Source organism: Colobus angolensis, unplaced genomic scaffold, assembly GCF_000951035.1.
Source record: "Colobus angolensis palliatus isolate OR3802 unplaced genomic scaffold, Cang.pa_1.0 Scaffold50, whole genome shotgun sequence".
NCBI classification, from domain to species: Eukaryota; Metazoa; Chordata; class Mammalia; order Primates; family Cercopithecidae; genus Colobus; species Colobus angolensis.
The window spans coordinates 4,686,678-4,706,407 of NW_012118488.1; the positions used below are offsets into that span (position 1 = coordinate 4,686,678).

The 19,730-nt window shown below is 56.7% G+C and overlaps 1 protein-coding gene and 1 long non-coding RNA gene across 2 annotated transcripts in view; one reads left to right on the top strand and one right to left on the bottom strand.

Moving 5' to 3' along the window:
- The window catches only part of CACNA1G (calcium channel, voltage-dependent, T type, alpha 1G subunit), a 65,924-nt gene extending 47,871 nt beyond the window's left edge, over window positions 1-18,053 (top strand). The window contains exons 26-36 of the mRNA XM_011959968.1: window positions 6,006-6,157; window positions 6,917-7,026; window positions 8,058-8,191; window positions 8,479-8,549; window positions 8,668-8,746; window positions 8,842-8,963; window positions 9,286-9,639; window positions 10,309-10,452; window positions 14,495-14,663; window positions 14,947-15,116; window positions 16,605-18,053. Of these exons, the coding sequence (XP_011815358.1) occupies window positions 6,006-6,157; window positions 6,917-7,026; window positions 8,058-8,191; window positions 8,479-8,549; window positions 8,668-8,746; window positions 8,842-8,963; window positions 9,286-9,639; window positions 10,309-10,452; window positions 14,495-14,663; window positions 14,947-15,116; window positions 16,605-17,339 (2,240 nt within the window). The 3' untranslated portion in view covers window positions 17,340-18,053. The remainder of the gene's footprint in view (window positions 1-6,005; window positions 6,158-6,916; window positions 7,027-8,057; window positions 8,192-8,478; window positions 8,550-8,667; window positions 8,747-8,841; window positions 8,964-9,285; window positions 9,640-10,308; window positions 10,453-14,494; window positions 14,664-14,946; window positions 15,117-16,604) is intronic.
- LOC105524625 overlaps window positions 17,618-19,730 on the bottom strand; it is a 4,951-nt gene continuing 2,838 nt past the window's right edge. Inside the window, exon 2 of the long non-coding RNA XR_001003790.1 lies at window positions 17,618-17,928. This is a non-coding gene — a long non-coding RNA (uncharacterized LOC105524625). The remainder of the gene's footprint in view (window positions 17,929-19,730) is intronic.

Genomic DNA, 19,730 nt, shown 5'->3' on the forward strand with positions numbered 1-19,730 from the left:
CTGGGCAGCAATGGGGGGTGCCATTCTTCATGTCCCTCACCCTCACTATCAGCACCCCCAAGACCTTCTGCTCAGCTCCGGGTAGGGATCCGGGCTCGGCTTCCCTGTGGATGTCTGCAGCTGAGCAGGTGCACTGTCCCCAGTGGCCACGCTCCCACTCCTGCTCCATCCTCCCCACCCCTTCCTCACAGTCGGGCAGATGGAATTCTTTTGGCAGGCGGCACTTGTGGCCCCTGCCTGCCCAGCTGGCTCCCCTTCTGGGGTCTGTAGTAGTCTCAGGTGCAGCTGAGGCCACAGTGCAGGAGAAGTGGACATCTGTTCCTATGACTGGCTGCCTGCCCCTCCTGGGTGTCTCCCTGCCCCTTGACCCTGACCAGCTAGCCACATTGCTTGTCTTCCTCAAGTGCCCTGTGCCCCCAGCTTTGGGCTGGACATTCAGAGCCAGCCACCCATACTCAACTCACCCCACCCATAGGCAGAGTGAGGTGGGAGCTGAGGGGAAGCTGCCCCTGAGGGGCCCTGCCCAGCGCACCTGGTCCAGCCAGTGACCAATGTCGTGTTTCGTTCTTTTAGATCTAATGCTGGACGATGTAATTGCTTCCGGCAGCTCAGCCAGCGCTGCGTCAGGTACTGCGTCTGGGGTGTGGGCTTATGCGCGTGGGGACATGCTCTTCACTCCCTCCCCATGGCTCATTGATTCTATCCTCTTGGGGTGAAGGGGTGAGGGTCCCTGGGGCCCCCAGGAGGGCAGGGGCTGAAGCGCTGGGCATCTCGCAGGCCTGTGTCAAACTGGACGGGAGGCGAGGGCCTGAGGCCTCTCTGCCGACGCCCTTCGGAGAGCCTACCTTCCCAGCAAGGGCTTCCTTGGCCGGCCCAGCTCCCCACCTCCCGCTGCCTTTTCCCTCCTGTGCCTCCTCCCTGTAGCTCACCGGTCAATTATTAGAGCTGCAAATCTCTCCTGTCTCCTTTTGTCTGAGGGGAGACTTTGATCCAAGGGAGCAGGATGAGAGGAGCAGAGAGGGGAAGGATTTGTTTTAAAAATGTAACAATGAATAATTGAACAGACTCATTAATAGTCAAGTGATCACGGTGGCTGCGTCATCGCTACAAACAGCAGGAATTGGGAATCAAAGGCCTGAGTTGGCCATGAGCTTCTCCCAAAAAAAGCCAAAGATTTGGGAGTGACTTGGGTCCTTATCTTTAAGAGCCATGTCTCTGGGAAGACTCTCCTGGTCCAGCGCACCCTCTATGGTCCCTCGGTTCCCTGCTCCCCTCTCCCGCACTGGCCCCCAGATGGAGGTGTGGAGGCTCATGGAGTCCATGGCAGAGCTGTGGGGCCTCCTAACACTATGTCTCCAGCTGGTGGTTCCCAAGCTGTTCATCCCCAAGGCCCCCAGTTATCATCTCCTGCAACAGACCCCACATTTTCGAAGGCTGTCTATGAAGTTACGAGCACTTCAATAATGACTTTCTTTCATCATTTTTACTAATCAGAGGTGCATCTAATTGCTAATCACAGCTTCTGAGCTGCAGAAGGTTACGCACTAAATGATGGCAAAGAAAGACCATTTCGTCATTAAATTAGTCTGTGGGGCCTTAACACAGGCAAAGTACAGGGTTTCTTTCAAGCTTTTTGAAGTATTGGAAAGAACATAAGGGCCAGGGCGGTGGCTCATGCCTGTAATCCTAACACTTTGGGAGGCTGAGGCGGGTGGATCATGAGGTCAGGAGTTTGAGACCAGCCTGGCCAACATGGTGAAAATACTGTCTCTACTAAAAATACAAAAATTAGCCGGGCATGGTGGCTCACGTCTATAATCCTAGCTACTCGGGAGGCTGAGGCAGGAGAATCGCTTCAACCCAGGAGGCCGAGGTTGCAGTGAGCCCAGATCGCGCCACTGCATTCCAGCCTGGGTGACAGAGCGAGACTCCAGTTCAAAAAAAAAAAGAGAGAGAGAGAGAGAGAACATAAGGACCCCCATGCTGGGAACCACCGGCTGTACCTTTCTCCACTTTCCCTACTCCCCCGGAAGCCAGAATCAGGCAGATGTTGCCCTGGGGATGTTGGGCGTCATGATCTGTGGGGTCTTAGGGACCCACCCAAGAGAAAACCCCTGAGACTCCATTCAGTACATTATCCCTGAGGCTGTCTGTGCTATGGCCCCATGAGGCTAAGCAGTGGTGTTTGGCATTGAGAGACTGTCTCTCTGGGGCTCAGGAGTCTCTAGCTGGCTTGTGTCTGGATTGCCAGGGTCCCCACATCTCTGCATCAGGCTGTCTTGCAAATTCGTGACTTGTTAGGGGATGAGGGGAAGGAGGGAAGAAGTGGCCTTCAGCTTTTCCCTTATGGGCTCACCTGGTCTGTAGACTGAAGTTTGCACACTTTCACACTCACCCCAAAACGTCCTAACACAGGGCTGGCCCACAGAGACTTTTTCATCTTGGATGTTATCCCAGAAATCAACACATGCAGACTCTCACGGCCCCTAAGATGTGACTCGCCCACTCAGTGCTAAACACTCTCATGACCCTTGCCCTGCACTCCCATTCCGGGTACCTTCTGCTGTGCTCCTGGAGTGGATAGACCCCACTGTATCTTGGGGTGGCACACACGGGCGTGTATACCAATTACCTTCCCTGGCTGTTGATGAGGACTCAGAGACCCCCAGTAAGGGCTCAGATCATCCCAAATCCCACTTCCCAGGACCTGGAGTTCTGCGTGGCCTGTGCCAGAGCTTTTCAAACTTCCATGTGCATAAGAATCACCTGGAAAACATAAACACAGATTCCTGGGCCTTACCCCAGAGGTTCTCCCACAGCAGTGCAGATTCACTGGTCTACCCACCAGGGGGATGGGGACAGAGTTAAACGCAGTCCAGGGCTGCTGGGAATCAAACACGTGCACCACACCTCCCTGCTAGCACTCCTGTCCTGGTGCTGCTCCCAGCAGGACGGGGAGAGCCAGACCCTAGGGAAAGGCAGAAGAGCAGAGCCTGTGATTAGCAGGGGAATAGGCCTGACCAGACGCCTGGGACCACCCCGGCTTCCCAGATGGAAGGAGGGACCGGGGCTGCGGGTCATTAGGCTGCCCCATGGGACCACTAAGCCTCCAACACCAGTTCCACTCTCCTTGGCTACCTGCGGCATCGACCTCCACTCACTCACCCTCTTTCCTTCCACCAGGCCGGGACCCAGTGATCAGGCCTGGCCACGGCAGCTGAAGGTGTGGCCTCTGCCGTGGGGGGCCTGTGTCCTTGGGAGTGACCCCTGTCTTCTGCCTACTCATTGCCACTTCCCTTTGCAAACCCTCCACCCTGGCCGTGCCTTGGGCTCCCCGTGACTCTTACTAACTCACTGTGCCTGTTGCCTTGCAGCCCTCCTTCTGCACCCCTCCTTTCTCCCTGCCCCTAACTGGGGGCCTGGGCCGCCCTAGGTGTGCCCTTCCCCCCACTGTCTAACTCTGGTATTTTCTCCACCTAAGGCAGCTCATCCTGGTGGAAGGCAGGGAGGTGGTGCCACAGCCACCAATGCATCAGTGACCACAGGTCCAGGCTCCTCCTGGGCTATGGTTGGAGCTCTCAAAGCATCAGGCTTGCCCAAGGCTCCTCCTAGGGGATTTCTATTTCTTTTCCACACGCAGGTGCTTGCCTGCAGAGCCGAGGTCCAGAGAGCAGCAAAGGGGGGTGGCATCACCAGGCCCTAACTGTGGAGGCCAGGGGCATCCTCTGGGCCAAAGCCTCAAAGCCCTGTGTCTGCACCCACCTGGCAACTGGCGAGGGCCTCGGGCTGGAAGTTCAGGTCCAGCTCAGTCATGCCTCGTGGCTAGCTGAATGACTCACTTTTTGCCTGGCTTCATTCTCTCTCTCTGAAAAACAAAGGGGTTGCCCGAGGAGATGCTGATCAGATTGGCCTGGTACTCTTTGGACCTGCGCTCTAATGGGGGATTTCTGGCAGCCTCAGCAACTGCCATCTGGGGTAGGGGCCAGGGTGGAGGGGCCTTTGTACAGACCTCAGGGGCCGGGATCTGTCTCTAAGCAGATGCCCTGCCTCAGTCCTCCTGTCCCGCCTTCCTTCTGGACCTCTTGGAGGAGGGTCCCGGCTGAATTGAAGCCCACCCACCCCACAGACTCCTAGGGCAAGGCCAGAAGGTTGAGCTGGTGGGAACAGCCGCTCCGTTTGGCCTGGAACTGCCTACAGAGTCAGGCTGGGGTGACGGGGAGAGGGGGCAACTCTCCCAGCCTCTCCTCTACATTGTCTCAGCTAATGATGGGGCTAATAAGGAGCCGCTTTTTCTAACCTAATTGTATTCAAACATTTTAGTTAATTCTCCATTCATATTTTAGCATAATGGGATCGGGTGCTCTCGGCATTTATGGAGATTAATGCAGAGAAAGCGTTCCGGCTGCTCAGGCAACGCAGGGCGACTAGCGCCCTCTGGTTCTTGTGGTACTGAAGGAAGGAAGGAAGAGGCCCGGCCCACCTGGCCTACCCTCTGCCATCGCGTTGTGGATGACCCATAGCCTCCTGTCCTCCTTTGCCCCAGGCTCTCCAGCCCCACACTCTTGGGGCTGTGTTCTTGAACAAACAGAGCCACAGTTGGCTGGCCAATCTCCGAAAACAGGAAGATGGCCTCATGCATGCCTAAGGCGCAGCAGAGTGCCGGGGACTGTCTGCTCCGTGGTCATCCACACCTCAAGGCCGATGCTGGAGAGTGGCCGGGTGGGCCCGGAGCATGGCAGCCCACGAGGCTGGATGTGCAATACCTGGGTGCTCTTCTTCCTTCAGCCTCGGGTGGGGGCCCACCCCAGGCCGCTCCTTGCCTCAGTTTACCTCTCTGTTCAATGGTCCTATGCATGGGAAAGGACAGTTAATCTGAGCTGGCCTGGGCCCAAAGCTTCCTGCTGCCCCTGAGCCAGCTACCCCCTGGCTCAGGCCTCAGAGGCTGCAGCCCTCACTGGCTGGCTTCTTCCTAGACCTCCCGAGACGGGGAAGGGCTGTCTGGGACCTGAGGCTGCCACACACCTCCCCATGAGGAGCCTCTTCCTTCTTTATGGCTTCGTGAGAGACCAATCTGTCCCAACCTCTTCCCAAGAACATGGGCCCCAACTTGGCCTGGCCCTTCCTCAGCATCTGGAAGAGGGCCCCCTGAAATCTCCTGCCCCCAGATTTATTCTGCCTCCTTGACAGTCCAACCTTCTGGCTCCGTGATTTTCATAACTAAGTGGTTCACTAATTACAAGAGAAACATTGTGCCTCTGACAGATCTCAGACAGTGCTTCCAGCCCGGCCTGCAGTCTAAGGCTGCCCAAACACCCAGGAGCAGGCTGGGCAGTGCCTCATTAGAAACTGGGTGAGTCCAACAGGTGGGGCTCTCCCAGCTTGAGTCTGGGATGGAGCAGAGCCCCAAGGCCTCCCCTCTGCCCTCGCTGACATGAGGGTGCAGGAGACCCAGGCCCTGCCCTCTGAAGGCCTGCTGGGTGGGTCAGTGCAGCCAGCCAAGAAGATGTCCAATTTCCAATCTCCGGTTTTATCTCCAAATCCCAGCTCTGTGTAATCTCCTCTGCTCCCCCAAGGGGCTGAGCTTGGTGAAGGAGTAAAAGCCTTTGCCTCCCTGTTGATGGAGCGTCCTCTGAGCCTGACCAGTTGTTTTTCATCGTATCGATCTGGCCTTGCTGCGGAACACTGAGTCGAGGATGTTATGAGGGGCTGGTGGATTTTGGAGGCTGCCTAGGGGAGGGGGCTCACCTGGCGTCTAATGTAGGTGGGGGGCTCTGCATGTCCTGATCCATCCTGCCCTCAACTGCAGCCAGTACAACAGATGCTTGGAGGGGGACACGCCCAGACGGCTGCCCCCACCAAGGGGCAGCGTGGGGAGGGCGAGGATGGTGATGACTGGAATGTTTCAGCTCTGGCGTTAGAGGCTGGTGGCTGTGAGGGACTGGGGGTGGAGGGGTGCAGGGCGCAGGAGCCTGATGCTTGCTCTGCTCTTCCCCCCACCCCATCAGAAGCCCAGTGCAAACCTTACTACTCCGACTACTCCCGCTTCCGGCTCCTCGTCCACCACTTGTGCACCAGCCACTACCTGGATCTCTTCATCACAGGTGTCATCGGGTTGAACGTGGTCACCATGGCCATGGAGCACTACCAGCAGCCCCAGGTAGGAGCGAGTGGACCAGCCATCTGGCCCCCCCACCGCCAGCTGCGGAACCTCTGGGCAGGGTTAACACAGCCTGAGCCAGGGTACCTCTGTGCCAAGCAAGTGCTGGGCACGTTACATGGGTTCCTCTTGTGCCCCTTGGAGGTGGATATCATATTTGTTTTATAGATGAGGACACTGAGGCTCAGAGATGTTAGTTGATGTGGCCAAGGTCATACAGAAAGGGAGTGGAGGACCTGGTTTCTTCAACCAGCAAATGTTGAGTGTCTACTATGAGCTGCGCTCTGGATCTTTGAGGATAAAGAAGGCAGATGGATGCCTGCCCTCCTGGAGTTGAGATTCTAGTGAATGTCCAGCTCCACAGCTCCCCTGTGACCTTGCCACTTCTCCAGTCAGCCTCCCTTGGCTGTCTTCCAGCCCTCGGTTTCCCCATCTGTCCAATGGGAGGGTTGAATTTGTAATGCACAAGGCCGCTTCCAGTCCTGGCATACTGTGTCATCTAGTACATTCTCATGTGATCGCCTCACCATTTCCCAAGGAGAAAGATCCTTTAGCATAAGGTTGATTAATTCATGTGACTAAGTACCCTAGTCCCTTCTGGGGTGGTGGCTAATGGCCAGCCATCATGGCGGGAACAGAGAAGACAGGTCTCTTTAGAGTCCCTCTGCCTCTCAGACTTGGGCAGTATGATGGAGGGGCTGGGGCAAGCCCCAGCCCTGGTCCTTAAGGGACCCTGCATCTTGCCCCCATCCCTGCCAGATTCTGGATGAAGCTCTGAAGATCTGCAACTACATCTTCACTGTCATCTTTGTTTTGGAGTCAGTTTTCAAACTTGTGGCCTTTGGTTTCCGTCGGTTCTTCCAGGACAGGTAACAGAGAAGGGCGGGGGGTCTCGGGGACTTGCATAGAGATAGCAAGGGATGAGTCTCTTGGGGAAATACCCAGGAAGACCTAGTGTCTAAAGACCTTTCTTAATTCCTGAGGTTCAGCCCCTACCCTGTGGCTGATATAGGGGACTAGGGACCATCCAGGACCAGGAGATGGGAAGGCATGGAAAGAATTTGACAAGACAGGGCCTGGGGGATGCTGGCAGCTAGAAATCAGTGTGACCTAGCCTGGGACTTAAGAGCACAGAGCCTGGAGCCAGACTGCCTGAACCGGATTTGAATCCTGGTCTCACCGCTTAGTAGCTGGTGGCCTTGGGTAAGTTACTTAACCTCTCTGTGCCTCAGTTTCCTCATTTGTAAAATGAGAGAAAATAATAGTATCCACATCATAGAGCTGTGAGATTATGAATTCCTGTTTGGTTTTGAGGTTGGTGTCTGTTTGTTCGTTTGTTTGTTTTTGGAGACAGAGTCTTGCTCTGATGCCTAGGCTGGAGTGTAGCAATTCAGTCATGGCTCACAGCAGCCTTGACCTCCTGAGCTCCAGCTGTCCTTTCACCTCGGTCTCCCAAGTAGCTGGGACTACAGGCACCCACTGCCACACCCAGCTAATTATTTTTAATTTTTATTTTTAGTCAAGACAGGGTCTCAGTATGTTGCCCAGGCTGTTCTCAAACTCCTGAGTTCAAGTGATCCTCCCACCTCAGCCTCCCAAAGTGCTGGGACTGCAGGTGTGAGTTCCTATTTGTAAAGCCCTTAAAAGTGCCTGGCGCATAGTAAACACCATGTAAGTGCTAAATTAAAAAAAAATGAATACAAGTCCTAAAGTCCTCGTCCTATTCATGCCACCAGTTGTCTGTGTGGCCTTAGATAAGCCACGCCCCTTCTCTGTGGGATGGGAGGCTGGACCCACTGATGTCTGCCTTCCTTTCCAGCCCTGTGTTTCTGTGTCACGACTGCCCCCTCCTCCAGGAACCCCTCCCCCCACTCAGGGAGCTGTGTTCTGGGCTTTCCAGGTGGAACCAGCTGGACCTGGCCATTGTGCTGCTCTCCATCATGGGCATCACGTTGGAGGAAATCGAGGTCAATGCCTCACTGCCCATCAACCCCACTATCATCCGCATCATGAGGGTACTGCGCATTGCCCGAGGTTGGTGCCCAGCCCACGCACCTGCCCTCCCAGGGTGACCAGCCTGGGGAGAGAGAGCAAGGGTCGGCTGTGTGGCTGGCCAAGGCCTGGGTGGCCCTGGGTTCCCAGCGGTCTTTCTCCCAGCCTCTGCCAAGGGAGGCTGGGGACAGGGCTGAGGGTGGGGATGCAACCTGGCTGGCCCGGGGATGGCCATCCCAGCAGCCCCAGCCCAGTCCTGGCCCTGACTCTGCCAGCTGTCTGGCCAGGGACCCAAAGGGGCCAGCTCATGACATTGTCCTGTTCTGCAGTGCTGAAGCTGCTGAAGATGGCCACGGGCATGCGGGCGCTGCTGGACACGGTGATGCAGGCCCTGCCCCAGGTAGCCGGAAAGTGGGGGGCCTCTGGGGAGGGGGAGGTGCTTTCCAGAGGGCAGGGGCTCAGAGAAGCTGACTGGGAGACCCAGCGGCATCGTTTCTATTTCTTCTTCTCTTTTCCAGGTGGGGAACCTGGGACTTCTCTTCATGTTGTTGTTTTTCATCTTTGCAGCTCTGGGCGTGGAGCTCTTTGGAGACCTGGGTGAGTTGGAGTAGGGGAGGATGCAGGAGCCAGGGCTGGAGACCAGGGGGCTCCTGGACTAACATGGGCCTCTCCCCCTTTCCCTCCTCCCCCAGAGTGTGACGAGACACACCCCTGTGAGGGCCTGGGCCGGCATGCCACCTTTCGGAACTTTGGCATGGCCTTCCTAACCCTCTTCCGAGTCTCCACAGGTGACAACTGGAACGGCATTATGAAGGTAAGGGCCCAGGGTTGGCCTAGGCTCCAGGGAGGCAGCCCCACTTCCTGAGCTAGGATTCCTTGGGAAGATGAATTGGCCACAGATAAAAGCATGTGACCTTCTCTCCCCTGTGCTAGAACACTCTGGAACTCCCTCTCCCAGGAACATGCTCTGACTCACACTTCCCCAGGCAGCATCTAATGCTCCTCTGCCCCCCAAACACTCCCTCCTTCCCTTCCTTCCCCTCCTCCAATGTTCTGTGACACCAGTGACCTGATTTTCCACAACAGCTCCAACCACTGTCCTCCCTAGCCTCACCCCTCTGTTCCTCCCACCTCAGGACACCCTCCGGGACTGTGACCAGGAGTCCACCTGCTACAACACGGTCATCTCGCCCATCTACTTTGTGTCCTTCGTGCTGACGGCCCAGTTCGTGCTGGTCAACGTGGTGATCGCTGTGCTGATGAAGCACCTGGAGGAGAGCAACAAGGAGGCCAAGGAGGAGGCTGAGCTGGAGGCTGAGCTGGAGCTGGAGATGAAGACCCTCAGCCCCCAGCCCCACTCGCCGCTGGGCAGCCCCTTCCTCTGGCCTGGGGTCGAGGGCCCCGACAGCCCCGACAGCCCCAAGCCTGGGGCCCTGCACCCAGCGGCCCATGCGAGATCAGCCTCCCACTTTTCCCTGGAGCACCCCACGGTGAGCAGACACCCACCCTGGCTGTGAGAGGAGCTGGGGCAGAAGGGTATGGAGGGTGGCGGGCGGGAGCCAAGCGGGCAGCACACAAACCCTAGGGCTCCTCCTGGAGCCTCCTGCCCTCCCTCCTGGATACTGAGCGAGCAGTCACTGCCCCTCCCCAGGGATGGCTGCCACACTCACCCCACAGGGCTACCCGGGCAGACAGGCCAGCTTAGCCATGCCCTGCTCCTCCAGCCTGGTCTGGCCTCCCCTTCCAGACTCATAGGTTCAAGGCTAAGTTTTCTGTTTCCTTCCTGTTTCTTTCTTACCCTTGCCCAACTGCCAAATCTCTTTCCTACCCACCCTTTAACCTGCCTGATTCTCTTCCATCTCTCCATCTTTTTTATCTTCTCTTTACCTCTCTCTCTCTCTCCCCACCAACGTGGGCTCTACTCATCTTCTATCTCCCATCTTTTCTTCCTCCTCCCACCTTCCCTCTTCCCCACCCCCTCCTCTGTCTCTTTGTTGCTGTGTGTGTGTGTGTGCGCGCATGTGCATGTGTGTTGTCTGGGTTTCACCTCTTTCTCCCCCTGTGTCTCTGGTCAATCCCCTTCCACGATACTTCCCATCACTGCCCTCTGACCCTTGCTCCCCTGCCTCTCCGGCTCCCCTTACGGGCTGGCTCCCCAGGACAGGCAGCTGTTTGACACCATATCCCTGCTGATCCAGGGCTCCCTGGAGTGGGAGCTGAAGCTGATGGACGAGCTGGCAGGCCCAGGTGGCCAGCCCTCTGCCTTCCCTTCTGCCCCCAGCCTGGGCGGCTCCGACCCACAGGTTACTGTGCCCCTGTGCTGTGCCCTCTCCCCTGACCGTGCCGGGCTGTGCCACGCTGTGCCATGCTTCTGGGCAAGCTGAGGGTGTTCCCTGCCCACTGGGTATCTGTAGAAAGTGCAGCCTTGGGGCCTCAGTTGAGTGCAAGAGACAGTCGGGGCTTCTTCTAGGCTGAGATCACCTCCAGAAAAGAGCTGGAAGGCAGGGCTACTGAGATTGCCCCTCTGATGAGAAGGGTATGTGGAGAAGGAGCTTGGGGAGGGAAGAGGGGATTTGTAAGAATCTGGAAGAGAAAAGTGGGGATGGGGCAGAAGATAAGTTAGCAGTGGGACCTTAGGGGGTGGAGGGAAGGAGGTAGATCCAGGGAGGAGGGCTTCCGGAGACGGTGTGGGTGGCCAGGCAGCCCGCTGCCAAGCTGCAGTCTGTCTATCTGCTCGTGTCCAGCACACACTTGCCAGTCCTCGGTTTGGTGGCTTTTTGAGCCGTGGAGCCCAATGGGCATGGTGAGTGCTGTCAGGAGCCACTGATTTCTGTCCTGGGAGAGATAGAAGGCTCCGGCTGGGAGTGGATTTTGAGAACTTGGTGTGAAATAGGACTTGGTTTCCTGCCCAAGTCCAGCCCCTTCCCACAGCACCACATGGCCCTCTCCCCCAGTCTCATCTAATTCCAGGTCTTCTGCTTTCTGGGCTGCTCCTGCCCTCCTCTCCTCCCCTTGATCCCCCCACCACCACCCACTACCACGTGACAGAGGGCCCCACCCTCCCTCCACCTAGGTGAGAGGCTGCAGACTCAGAGTTGGAGATAGGTGTCAGTTGGAGATAGAAAAGCCGAGTCCTCCAGAGGCCCTTTTGGGTGGTGGGCAGGCAGGTTCTTAGGAAGCCTTTAGCCTGATCCAAAAAAAATGGACAGTGATCATCACGTGGGAAGGGATCTTGCCTCTTGTTGGGATCTGGCAATGACCTAGAATGATCGTGGGAAAGTGAGTCCCTTTCCGAGGCCTCCCCTTCCTGAAAGAGGCTCACAGGGAAAGGTTGTGGGAGAAGAGGACATGATGGGAAGGTGATGGGGCTCCGGGAGGGATGGCCCAACTGTCCCCTAGCATCCTGTGGGCACTGAGGCACCCCCTGGGTCCCAGGTGAGCCAGCCAGATGGTGTGGCGGCCCACTGGAGTGTGCCCACTTCAGGCCAATGGGAGGAGAGCACCTCCCAGAGCCCAAGTTGGAGAGGGCGAGCAGGCTGCAGGCAGGCGGAGGAGGACCCACGAGGGGAGAAGCCAGAATCCGGGGGCAGGCCAAGTCCTGCCAGGCTGTTGGAAGCCGAGAGAATAGGCAGAAAACAGCCATCAGATTGGCGGCATTGTCCCCGGCGCCCCCCATGCCGCTCTGTCTGTGCCGATAGGAGAGACAGTGCTTTGCTGGCCTTTCTTCATTTTTTTTTTTTTTTTGGTATTATCTTTTTGAGAGTCGAAAGCCCTCGGTCCTCCCGCTCCCCCACTGGGTGGTGGTGGTGTGGGAGGGGCTGGGAAGGCTCCTGGGGTATCTTTAGAATGCGTTTCTGTGTCTCCTCGCTTTGTCAGTGTTTGCTCTGGCTCTTCAGTGCCTGCCGCAGCCTCTCTGATCAGAGCAGGGGGTTGAAGTGGGTGCGGGGAGGCATTGTCAGCTTGTTTGGGGAAAGGGTGGGGAGAGAGAAGGGATGCCTTCCCCCCACCCCCCCCACCCCCTGTGCTTCGTGAAAAGGGGGAAGTGGGGACTGAGAGAGAGCGCGTGTGTGTGCGCGCGCGTGTGTGCTGTCCTGGTTTCTCATGCCTGATCATCTCTCTCCCTGTCTAGATCCCTCTAGCTGAGATGGAGGCTCTGTCTCTGACGTCAGAGATTGTGTCTGAACCGTCCTGCTCTCTAGCTCTGACGGATGACTCTTTGCCTGATGACATGCACACACTCTTACTTAGTGCCCCGGAGAGCAATGTACATACACACTGCCCTCACTGCTCCCGGCCACCCCCGGGGCTGGGCTGGCTGCAGGGCTCCAGATCGGCCCAGGGAGGGTCCTGGCTGCCTCCTCTCAGTTTGCTGCCAGGTTCCACCCAGAGGCATCAACTCTTAGGCCCTCGGTGGCCCATGCTTTGCTGTCAGAAGGTCTTCAGGTGCCCCACCTGAAGAGGGGACAAAGAGATTAGAGAAGATTAAATTGGGGCCTTGCCCTGAAGGGTTTAGGGGCAGCCATTATTAAAAAGTGAATCCAGGAGTGACACGGCCCAGAACAGGTGTCATCAGAGTCAGTCTATGCATTTGGAGCCCTGTGCAAGCCAGCCCTCCCTGTCCCTGCCCGCCTCCTCCCCACCCCCCCCAACAATGTGAGACCTTCACACCACGTGGTGGGTGAGAGCCGCATCTCTGCCACCACTGCCATGCCCTTCTTCACCTGGGGCGCTGTTCCTGTCTCCTCCGTTACTGTCCCTGTGTGTCCCTGTGTCTTCACCAAACTCAGTGGGGTGGGTGGGGCTTCTCTGTGCTCTGACAACCTCCCTACGCTTTCCCTTCTCCAGCTCCAGTCCCTTCTGACTGGGAGGGTTGAGCAGCCCTCTCCTCCCGACCGATCGACCATTCCCCTCTTGTTGTCGGAGGAGGGCCCAGCTGAGGGACTGGACCAGCTGGGGTGTCCCTAGGGGTCTTGGGTGGCTGGCAGAGTGGAGCCTGGGGCTGAGAGGGGAAGCAAAATAAGATTGTCCTCCAATTTAGCCATCCTCAGGCCTGCTGGGGCTATTTAACTGGCTGGGCCTGCATGGGGACAGGACTCCTACAGCCTCCCTGAGAACAAGGGGTGCAGGGTTCGGGGGGAAGGGGACCATAGGGTGATGGAGAAACCTCCTGAGAACAAACCTAGGCTCCCTCATGCTGGAGTCCAAGGCTGAGTACCTCCGTTCTCTGAAACAGAGCAACAACCCCACTCCCACCCCGAGTCTGTCCACTAAGGGAGCAGCTGAATTTGGCCTCCACCCCCACCTGCCAGAGTCATTGGTTAAAGTGGAGGTCAGGGAGCCAGCTGTGATACGCCTCTGGTGGTCATCTGCCATTCAACCCACATGAACCCAACCCAGGCCCTGTGCTGGGACCTGGGGCTGCTGTAAGAATCGGATGAACAGCCTGCAACCTGCAAGCTCTCCTGAGCTGCCTGGTCCCTGCTCCTTGGGAGGGTCCTCTCCCCATCACCTCCCCTGACAGTGCAGGGTTGTAGGGGCTGCTGTTGGCTTTTTTTTTTTTCTTTTTTTCTGAGACAGGGTCTCACTCTGTTGCCTAGGCTGGAGTGCAGAGATAAGATCCCAGCTCACTGCAGCTTTGACCTCCCGGGCTCAAGCAATCCTCCCACCTCAGCCTCCGGAGTAGCTGGGATTACGGGTGCCGTGTCACCATATCCAGCTAATTTTTTTTTTTTGGAAATGGGTTTTTGCCATGTTGCCCAGGCTGGTCTCAAACTCCTGAGCTCAAGCGATCTGCCCATCTTGACCTCCCAAAGTGCTGGGATTATAGGCATGAGCCACCAGCCACTGTGCCTGGCCTGCTGTTAGCTTTTAATCCTCCCCTGAGCTGCTCTGGGTCAGGGCTGCAGCCTGTCCCTGTGGACACTGGAACTCCCTTCAGAGTCTAGAAATGGAGCCTTTAGAATGAGCTCCTGAGCCACCTGCAGGGCTGGGGGCTGGGGGCTGCTCTCCCTTCTCTGGATACCTCCTCACCCCTCCACCACCACAGCGGGAGCTTAAAAGTGATGCAATGTGTACAGTTTTGCAGGGGGTGGGACGCAGGGCCTGCAGACTCTCCCGGCTGCCCAGACCCCCTCCTACCTGCTTCCTCCCCGCGTGTGGAGGGCTCATCCATGTGTCTGCCCCTCTCCCCAGCCACGCTCATGCCCATCTCTACCTTGTCCTGGGAGGGTATGGGGGTGAGGGCTGGGCAGGGGGGCGCTGCTGCTTTCTATTGTCAGCTCTGCCTCAGTTATCAAAGCCAGACACACCCTCTTCCTCCACCTCCCTCCCCTGTTCCTTTTGCAGGTACAGCCCCACCCCACGGAGCTGCCAGGACCAGACTTACTGACTGTGCGGAAGTCTGGGGTCAGCCGAACGCACTCTCTGCCCAATGACAGCTACATGTGTCGGCACGGGAGCATTGCCGAGGGGCCCCTGGGACACAGGGGCTGGGGGCTCCCCAAAGCTCAGTCAGGTACCAGGGCTGGAGCAGGCCAATTTGGCTCACACGGGAGATTCCATCCTGGCCTAAGCCAGTCCTGATCTGAGGGGATGGGGAACTGAGGCAGCCAAAGAGGTCTCTCTGACCTTAGGAGAGCCTCTAGCCTGGGGGAATGGCTTTCAGTCCAGGGCATAAGGGTAGAGGCTCTGATGAGGGGGAGAGAGTGGAAGGCGGGGCTCAGGAGGGAGCCTGCTCCCTTGAACTCTCCAGTTCCATTCTCTCTCCCCACCCCTCTCCTGCTTCCCTCCCTCCACAGGTTCCGTCTTGTCCGTTCACTCCCAGCCAGCAGACACCAGCTACATCCTGCAGCTTCCCAAAGATGCACCTCATCTGCTTCAGCCCTACAGCACCCCAACCTGGGGCACCATCCCCAAACTGCCCCCACCAGGACGCTCCCCTTTGGCTCAAAGGCCACTCAGGCGCCAGGTGAGCAGATGTGGAAAGGCAGGCACAGGCCTGGGGCTGGACCCTCTGCTGCTGGTGATGACCTGGGTTGACACTTTCATTCTTCCAGCAAACATTTATTGTGTGCCAGTGATGTGCCAGGCTCAGTTGCAGATACCAGGGACACAGTACTGGGCAAAGCAGAAGTGGTGTGTGCCTTCTTGAAATTTGCACCTGGTTCCTTGTTCCACTGAGGAGGCCTGGAGACCAGAAGGGGTAGTGCTTGCCCAGGGTCACGCCTATCTGGTCAGAGGTAGAACCCAAGTCTCTGGGCTTTCCTTCCTCACCAACCAGAGCTGCCTCCCAATTCTTCTCCACACTTCGGGCTGAGCTATGGGGCACAAGGCAGGTTTTAAGTATCTTCACTTTTGGCCAAGTCTGGGGCCCACCTTCCAGAGCCCACGTTCTTTTGTTTTGTTTTGTTTTGTATTTTTGAGTTTTGCTTTTGTTGCTCAGGCTGGAGTGCAATGGCACAATCTCGGCTCCCTGCAACCTCCGTCTCCCAGGTTCAAGCGATTCTCCTGCGTCAGCCTCCCGAGTAGCTGGGATTACAGGCATGCGCCACCATGCCTGGATAATTTTGTGGTTTTAGTAGAGATGGGATTTCTCCATGCTGGTCAGGCTGGTCTCGAACTCCCAACCTCAGGTGATCTGCCTGCCTTGGCCTCCCAAAGTGCTGGGATTACAGGCGTGAGCCACCACGCCCGGCCCCAGAGCCCACCTGCGATAAGGCCACAGCCCATGCCATGTGTGTGTCCTGAGGCATGAGCGTGGACACATGAGAATCTCAATCTCACATGCTTGGGGCAGCAGGCACAGTCCTTATTCATTCTGTAAACAGTCACTAAGCAGCTTCTGTGTGCCAGGCACCGGGGACACAGCCCCTGCCGCCTGAAGCTCACAGTCTAATAGTGGAGACATACCTGCCATCAGATGATTGTAGCCTCAGCTCACAGCTGCCAGACACCCATGTGTGGGGGGCAGCAGGGACACAGAAGAGGAAGGGGTCGGTTTTACTTGGGGACGGAGACTGTCACACACTGTGTCACAGAGAACCTGAGTCTGTAAAATCGAGGGATTCTTGCCACTCTGGAAGGGTATACAGAGCCAAAGGGGAATTCTACGCAGAGGCGGGGAGGCGTGAAGGAGCCAGCTCAGTAAGCAGAGATGGCCTGGCTTCTCTCTCATAGCCCAGGAGGCAGGGGCTGCAGAGACAGTGATTCTTGCAGGCTGAGGGGAGACCAGAGCATGGAGGAGGGGTTTAGTGGGGAGAGAGGAGACATGGTGGACCGCAGAGGTCAGGCTGCAATGACCCCTATCTCCAAGTAAGAGCGGCTACCAGGACCTCTGCTTAGGGTGGTCCTGCAGTGCATGGTGGTGGTGGGCGGGGGGCACAGCCAGCTTTACAGGAGGGCTAGTCCATGCTGGAGAGGAGACTGCTGGGCTGAGCCCTCCCCGCCCCCCATATAGGCAGCAATAAGGACTGACTCCTTGGACATTCAGGGCCTGGGCAGCCGGGAAGACCTGCTGGCAGAGGTGAGTGGGCCCTCCCTGCCCCTGGCCCGGGCCTACTCTTTCTGGGGCCAGTCGAGCACCCAGGCACAGCAGCACTCCCGCAGCCACAGCAAGATCTCCAAGCACATGCCCCCACGAGCCCCTTGCCCAGGCCCACAACCCAACTGGGACAAGGGCCCTCCAGAGACCAGAAGCAGCTTAGAGTTGGACACAGAGCTGAGCTGGATTTCAGGAGACCTCCTGCCCCCTGGCGGCCAGGAGGAGCCCCCATCCCCACGGGACCTGAAGAAGTGCTACAGCGTGGAGGCCCAGAGCTGCCAGCGCCGGCCCACGTCCTGGCTGGATGAGCAGAGGAGACACTCTATCGCCGTCAGCTGCCTGGACAGTGGCTCCCAACCCCACCTGGGCACAGACCCCTCTAACCTTGGGGGCCAGCCTCTTGGGGGACCTGGGAGCCGACCCAAGAAAAAACTCAGCCCGCCCAGTATCTCCATAGACCCCCCCGAGGGCCAAGGCCCTCGGCCCCCGCCCAGCCCTGGCGTCTGCCTTCGGAGGAGGGCTCCATCCAGCGACTCCAAGGATCCCTTGGCCTCCGGTCCCCCTGACAGCATGGCTGCCTCGCCCTCCCCAAAGAAAGATGTGCTGAGTCTCTCCGGTTTATCCTCTGACCCAGCAGACCTGGACCCCTGAGTCCTGCCCCACTTTCCCACTCACCTTTCTCCACTGGGTGCCAAGTCCTAGCTCCTCCTCCTGGGCTATATTCCTGACAGAAGTTCCATATAGACACCAAGGAGGCGGAGGCACTCCTCCCTGCCTCAGTGGCTCTGGGTACCTGCAAGCAGAACTTCCAAAGAGAGTTAAAAGCAGCAGCCCTGGCAACTCTGGCTCCAGGCAGAAGGAGAGGCCCGGTGCAGCTGAGGTTCCCAACACCAGGAGCTGTTGGGAGAAAGCAATACGTCTGTGCAGAATCTCTATGTATATTCTATTTTATTAAATTAATTGAATCTAGTATATGCGGGATGTACGACATTTTGTGACTGAAGAGACTTGTTTCCTTCTACTTTTATGTGTCTCAGAATATTTTTGAGGCGAAGGCGTCTGTCTCTTGGCTATTTTAACCTAAAATAACAGTCTAGTTATAATCCCTCTTCTTGCAAAGCACAAGCTGGGACCGCGAGCGCATTGCAGCCCCAACGGTGGCCCATCTTCAGCGGAGAGCGAGAACTATTTTGGAAACTGTAATGTAACTTATTTTCTCCTTTAACCTCGTCATCATTTTCTGTAGGGAAAAAAAAAGAAAAAGAAAAAATGAGATTTTACAAATGAAATGGAATCTTTTTATATATACATACATACATATATATATATATATATATAAAATAAAGTAATTTTCCTAAATAAAAAGCTAATCACGGTCCAGAGTAAAAGCAAAAGGGATGGAGAGTTAGGCACGTCCAGATGGCACTGATGAGAGAGAGATCCTGGAGATGGGGAGTGGGCGGTGGGGAGGGAAGCTTCAGGGCTGCCTCTTTGTGTATGAGTGTGTATGTGTTTGTGTATATGAGTGTGTGTGTGTATATGAGTGTGAGTGTGTGCGTGTCTGAGAGTGAGAGAACCTGAACCCTTTGCTCTGGAAGGCTGCACCTCTAGCCTGCCCTCCCCAGCTGTGAAGGAGAGGAGAAGCCCCTCTGCCTGGTGCAGGCTGGGGAGGCAGGGTCTCCGCTGCTGCTATCAAAGCTGTACTGCTTCCTCTAGCTAGGCAGCTCAGTGAATGGGAGTAATTCCAGATTAACTCTTATTTCTGCTGACAGCTATCAGCCGCACATTGAAAGCTGGAAATTGGCATAATGAAGCTGTTTTGGTTAATGGGGCCGACTGAGGCTGGGGGAGGTTGCCTCAGAGGCTGCAGATCTGGATCTGTGGGTTGGTGGGGGAGGGGGGAAGTGTTTCTGGGTTTTCCTTCCTGAAGCTTCGGCACAGATTTGCCTCACTTCTGGCTGGATGCGTGACCTGAGCTGTCTGGACTTCAGCCTCCTGCCCTTGGGGGTGGGCTTAGCTGACTGGCATCACAGGCACTGTCCGATGGGGACCTCGTCCACCTGCCCGCAATGGAATTAAGCTGTGTAAACGGACTGGGCTGCCCCTCCTGAGGATGAGGGTCCAGGGCTGGGCGTGCAGAGGCAACCTCCTGGTGGAGGTGGTAGGGTCGGAGGCCAGGCTGCAGGCTGCTGAGTGGGGAGCTGGCCCCCTGGGCCGTGATGAGCGAGTGCTCAAGATGTTTACAGGTGCTGCTGCTGCTGCCTGCCCAGGGGGAGCCAGTGGAGAAGGGAGGTTTGAAGGTGGTCAGGGGCAGACAGGCAGGGAGAGGGGGAGTGGCGTGGCCCAGGCCACCTGTCTGGTGCTACTGCAGACAATATTCTCTTGTCTGAAATCTTGGTGCCAAGAGGTGGCGCCCATGGGTCCAGGCAGCCTGTCACCTAGCCACTCCCAAACATCTGTCCCAACCCTACTCCCTTGAACAGCCCTATCCCCTACCCCCCCAAGGGCTTCAAACCCCAGGAGTGGATTGGGTTCTTGAAACCTCACTGGCAATGCTCGTTCATTCATTGTCTGACCTGGTCAGCTGGGAACTGGGAGCACCAGGCTGCCGGGCAAGTGGACCTGGAGGCGTTGTCCAGCCTTGTGTTTTCTAAGCTGGGTGAGAGCTTCTCTCATTGCTCTTATGGACAGAACTGATACGAGTCCTTGAAGCCAATGCCTGGTTTTATCCTTTTAGGGTGTGCAATAATGTCAGACTTTTTCCTCTGGCCTCCTTGGGTGGGGAGAGGGAGTGCTTGTAGGAGCTGCCATTTAAGATTAAAAAAAAAAAAGGCAAAGCTATACAAAATTCCTAGAGTTCTGTCACCTGGATCTGCAGACTAAGCTTTTATATTTTTGTAGAATTCTGTAGCTGTCTATTCCCTAATGAGATTGGAGGATATGGGCAGGGGGTTCTGGGATCTTTTATTCTTCTAGTGGTTAGAGGATTCTGGGTCAAGGTGAAGCTAGAGAGCTGGACTCCTACCCACCCCCACCCTTCCA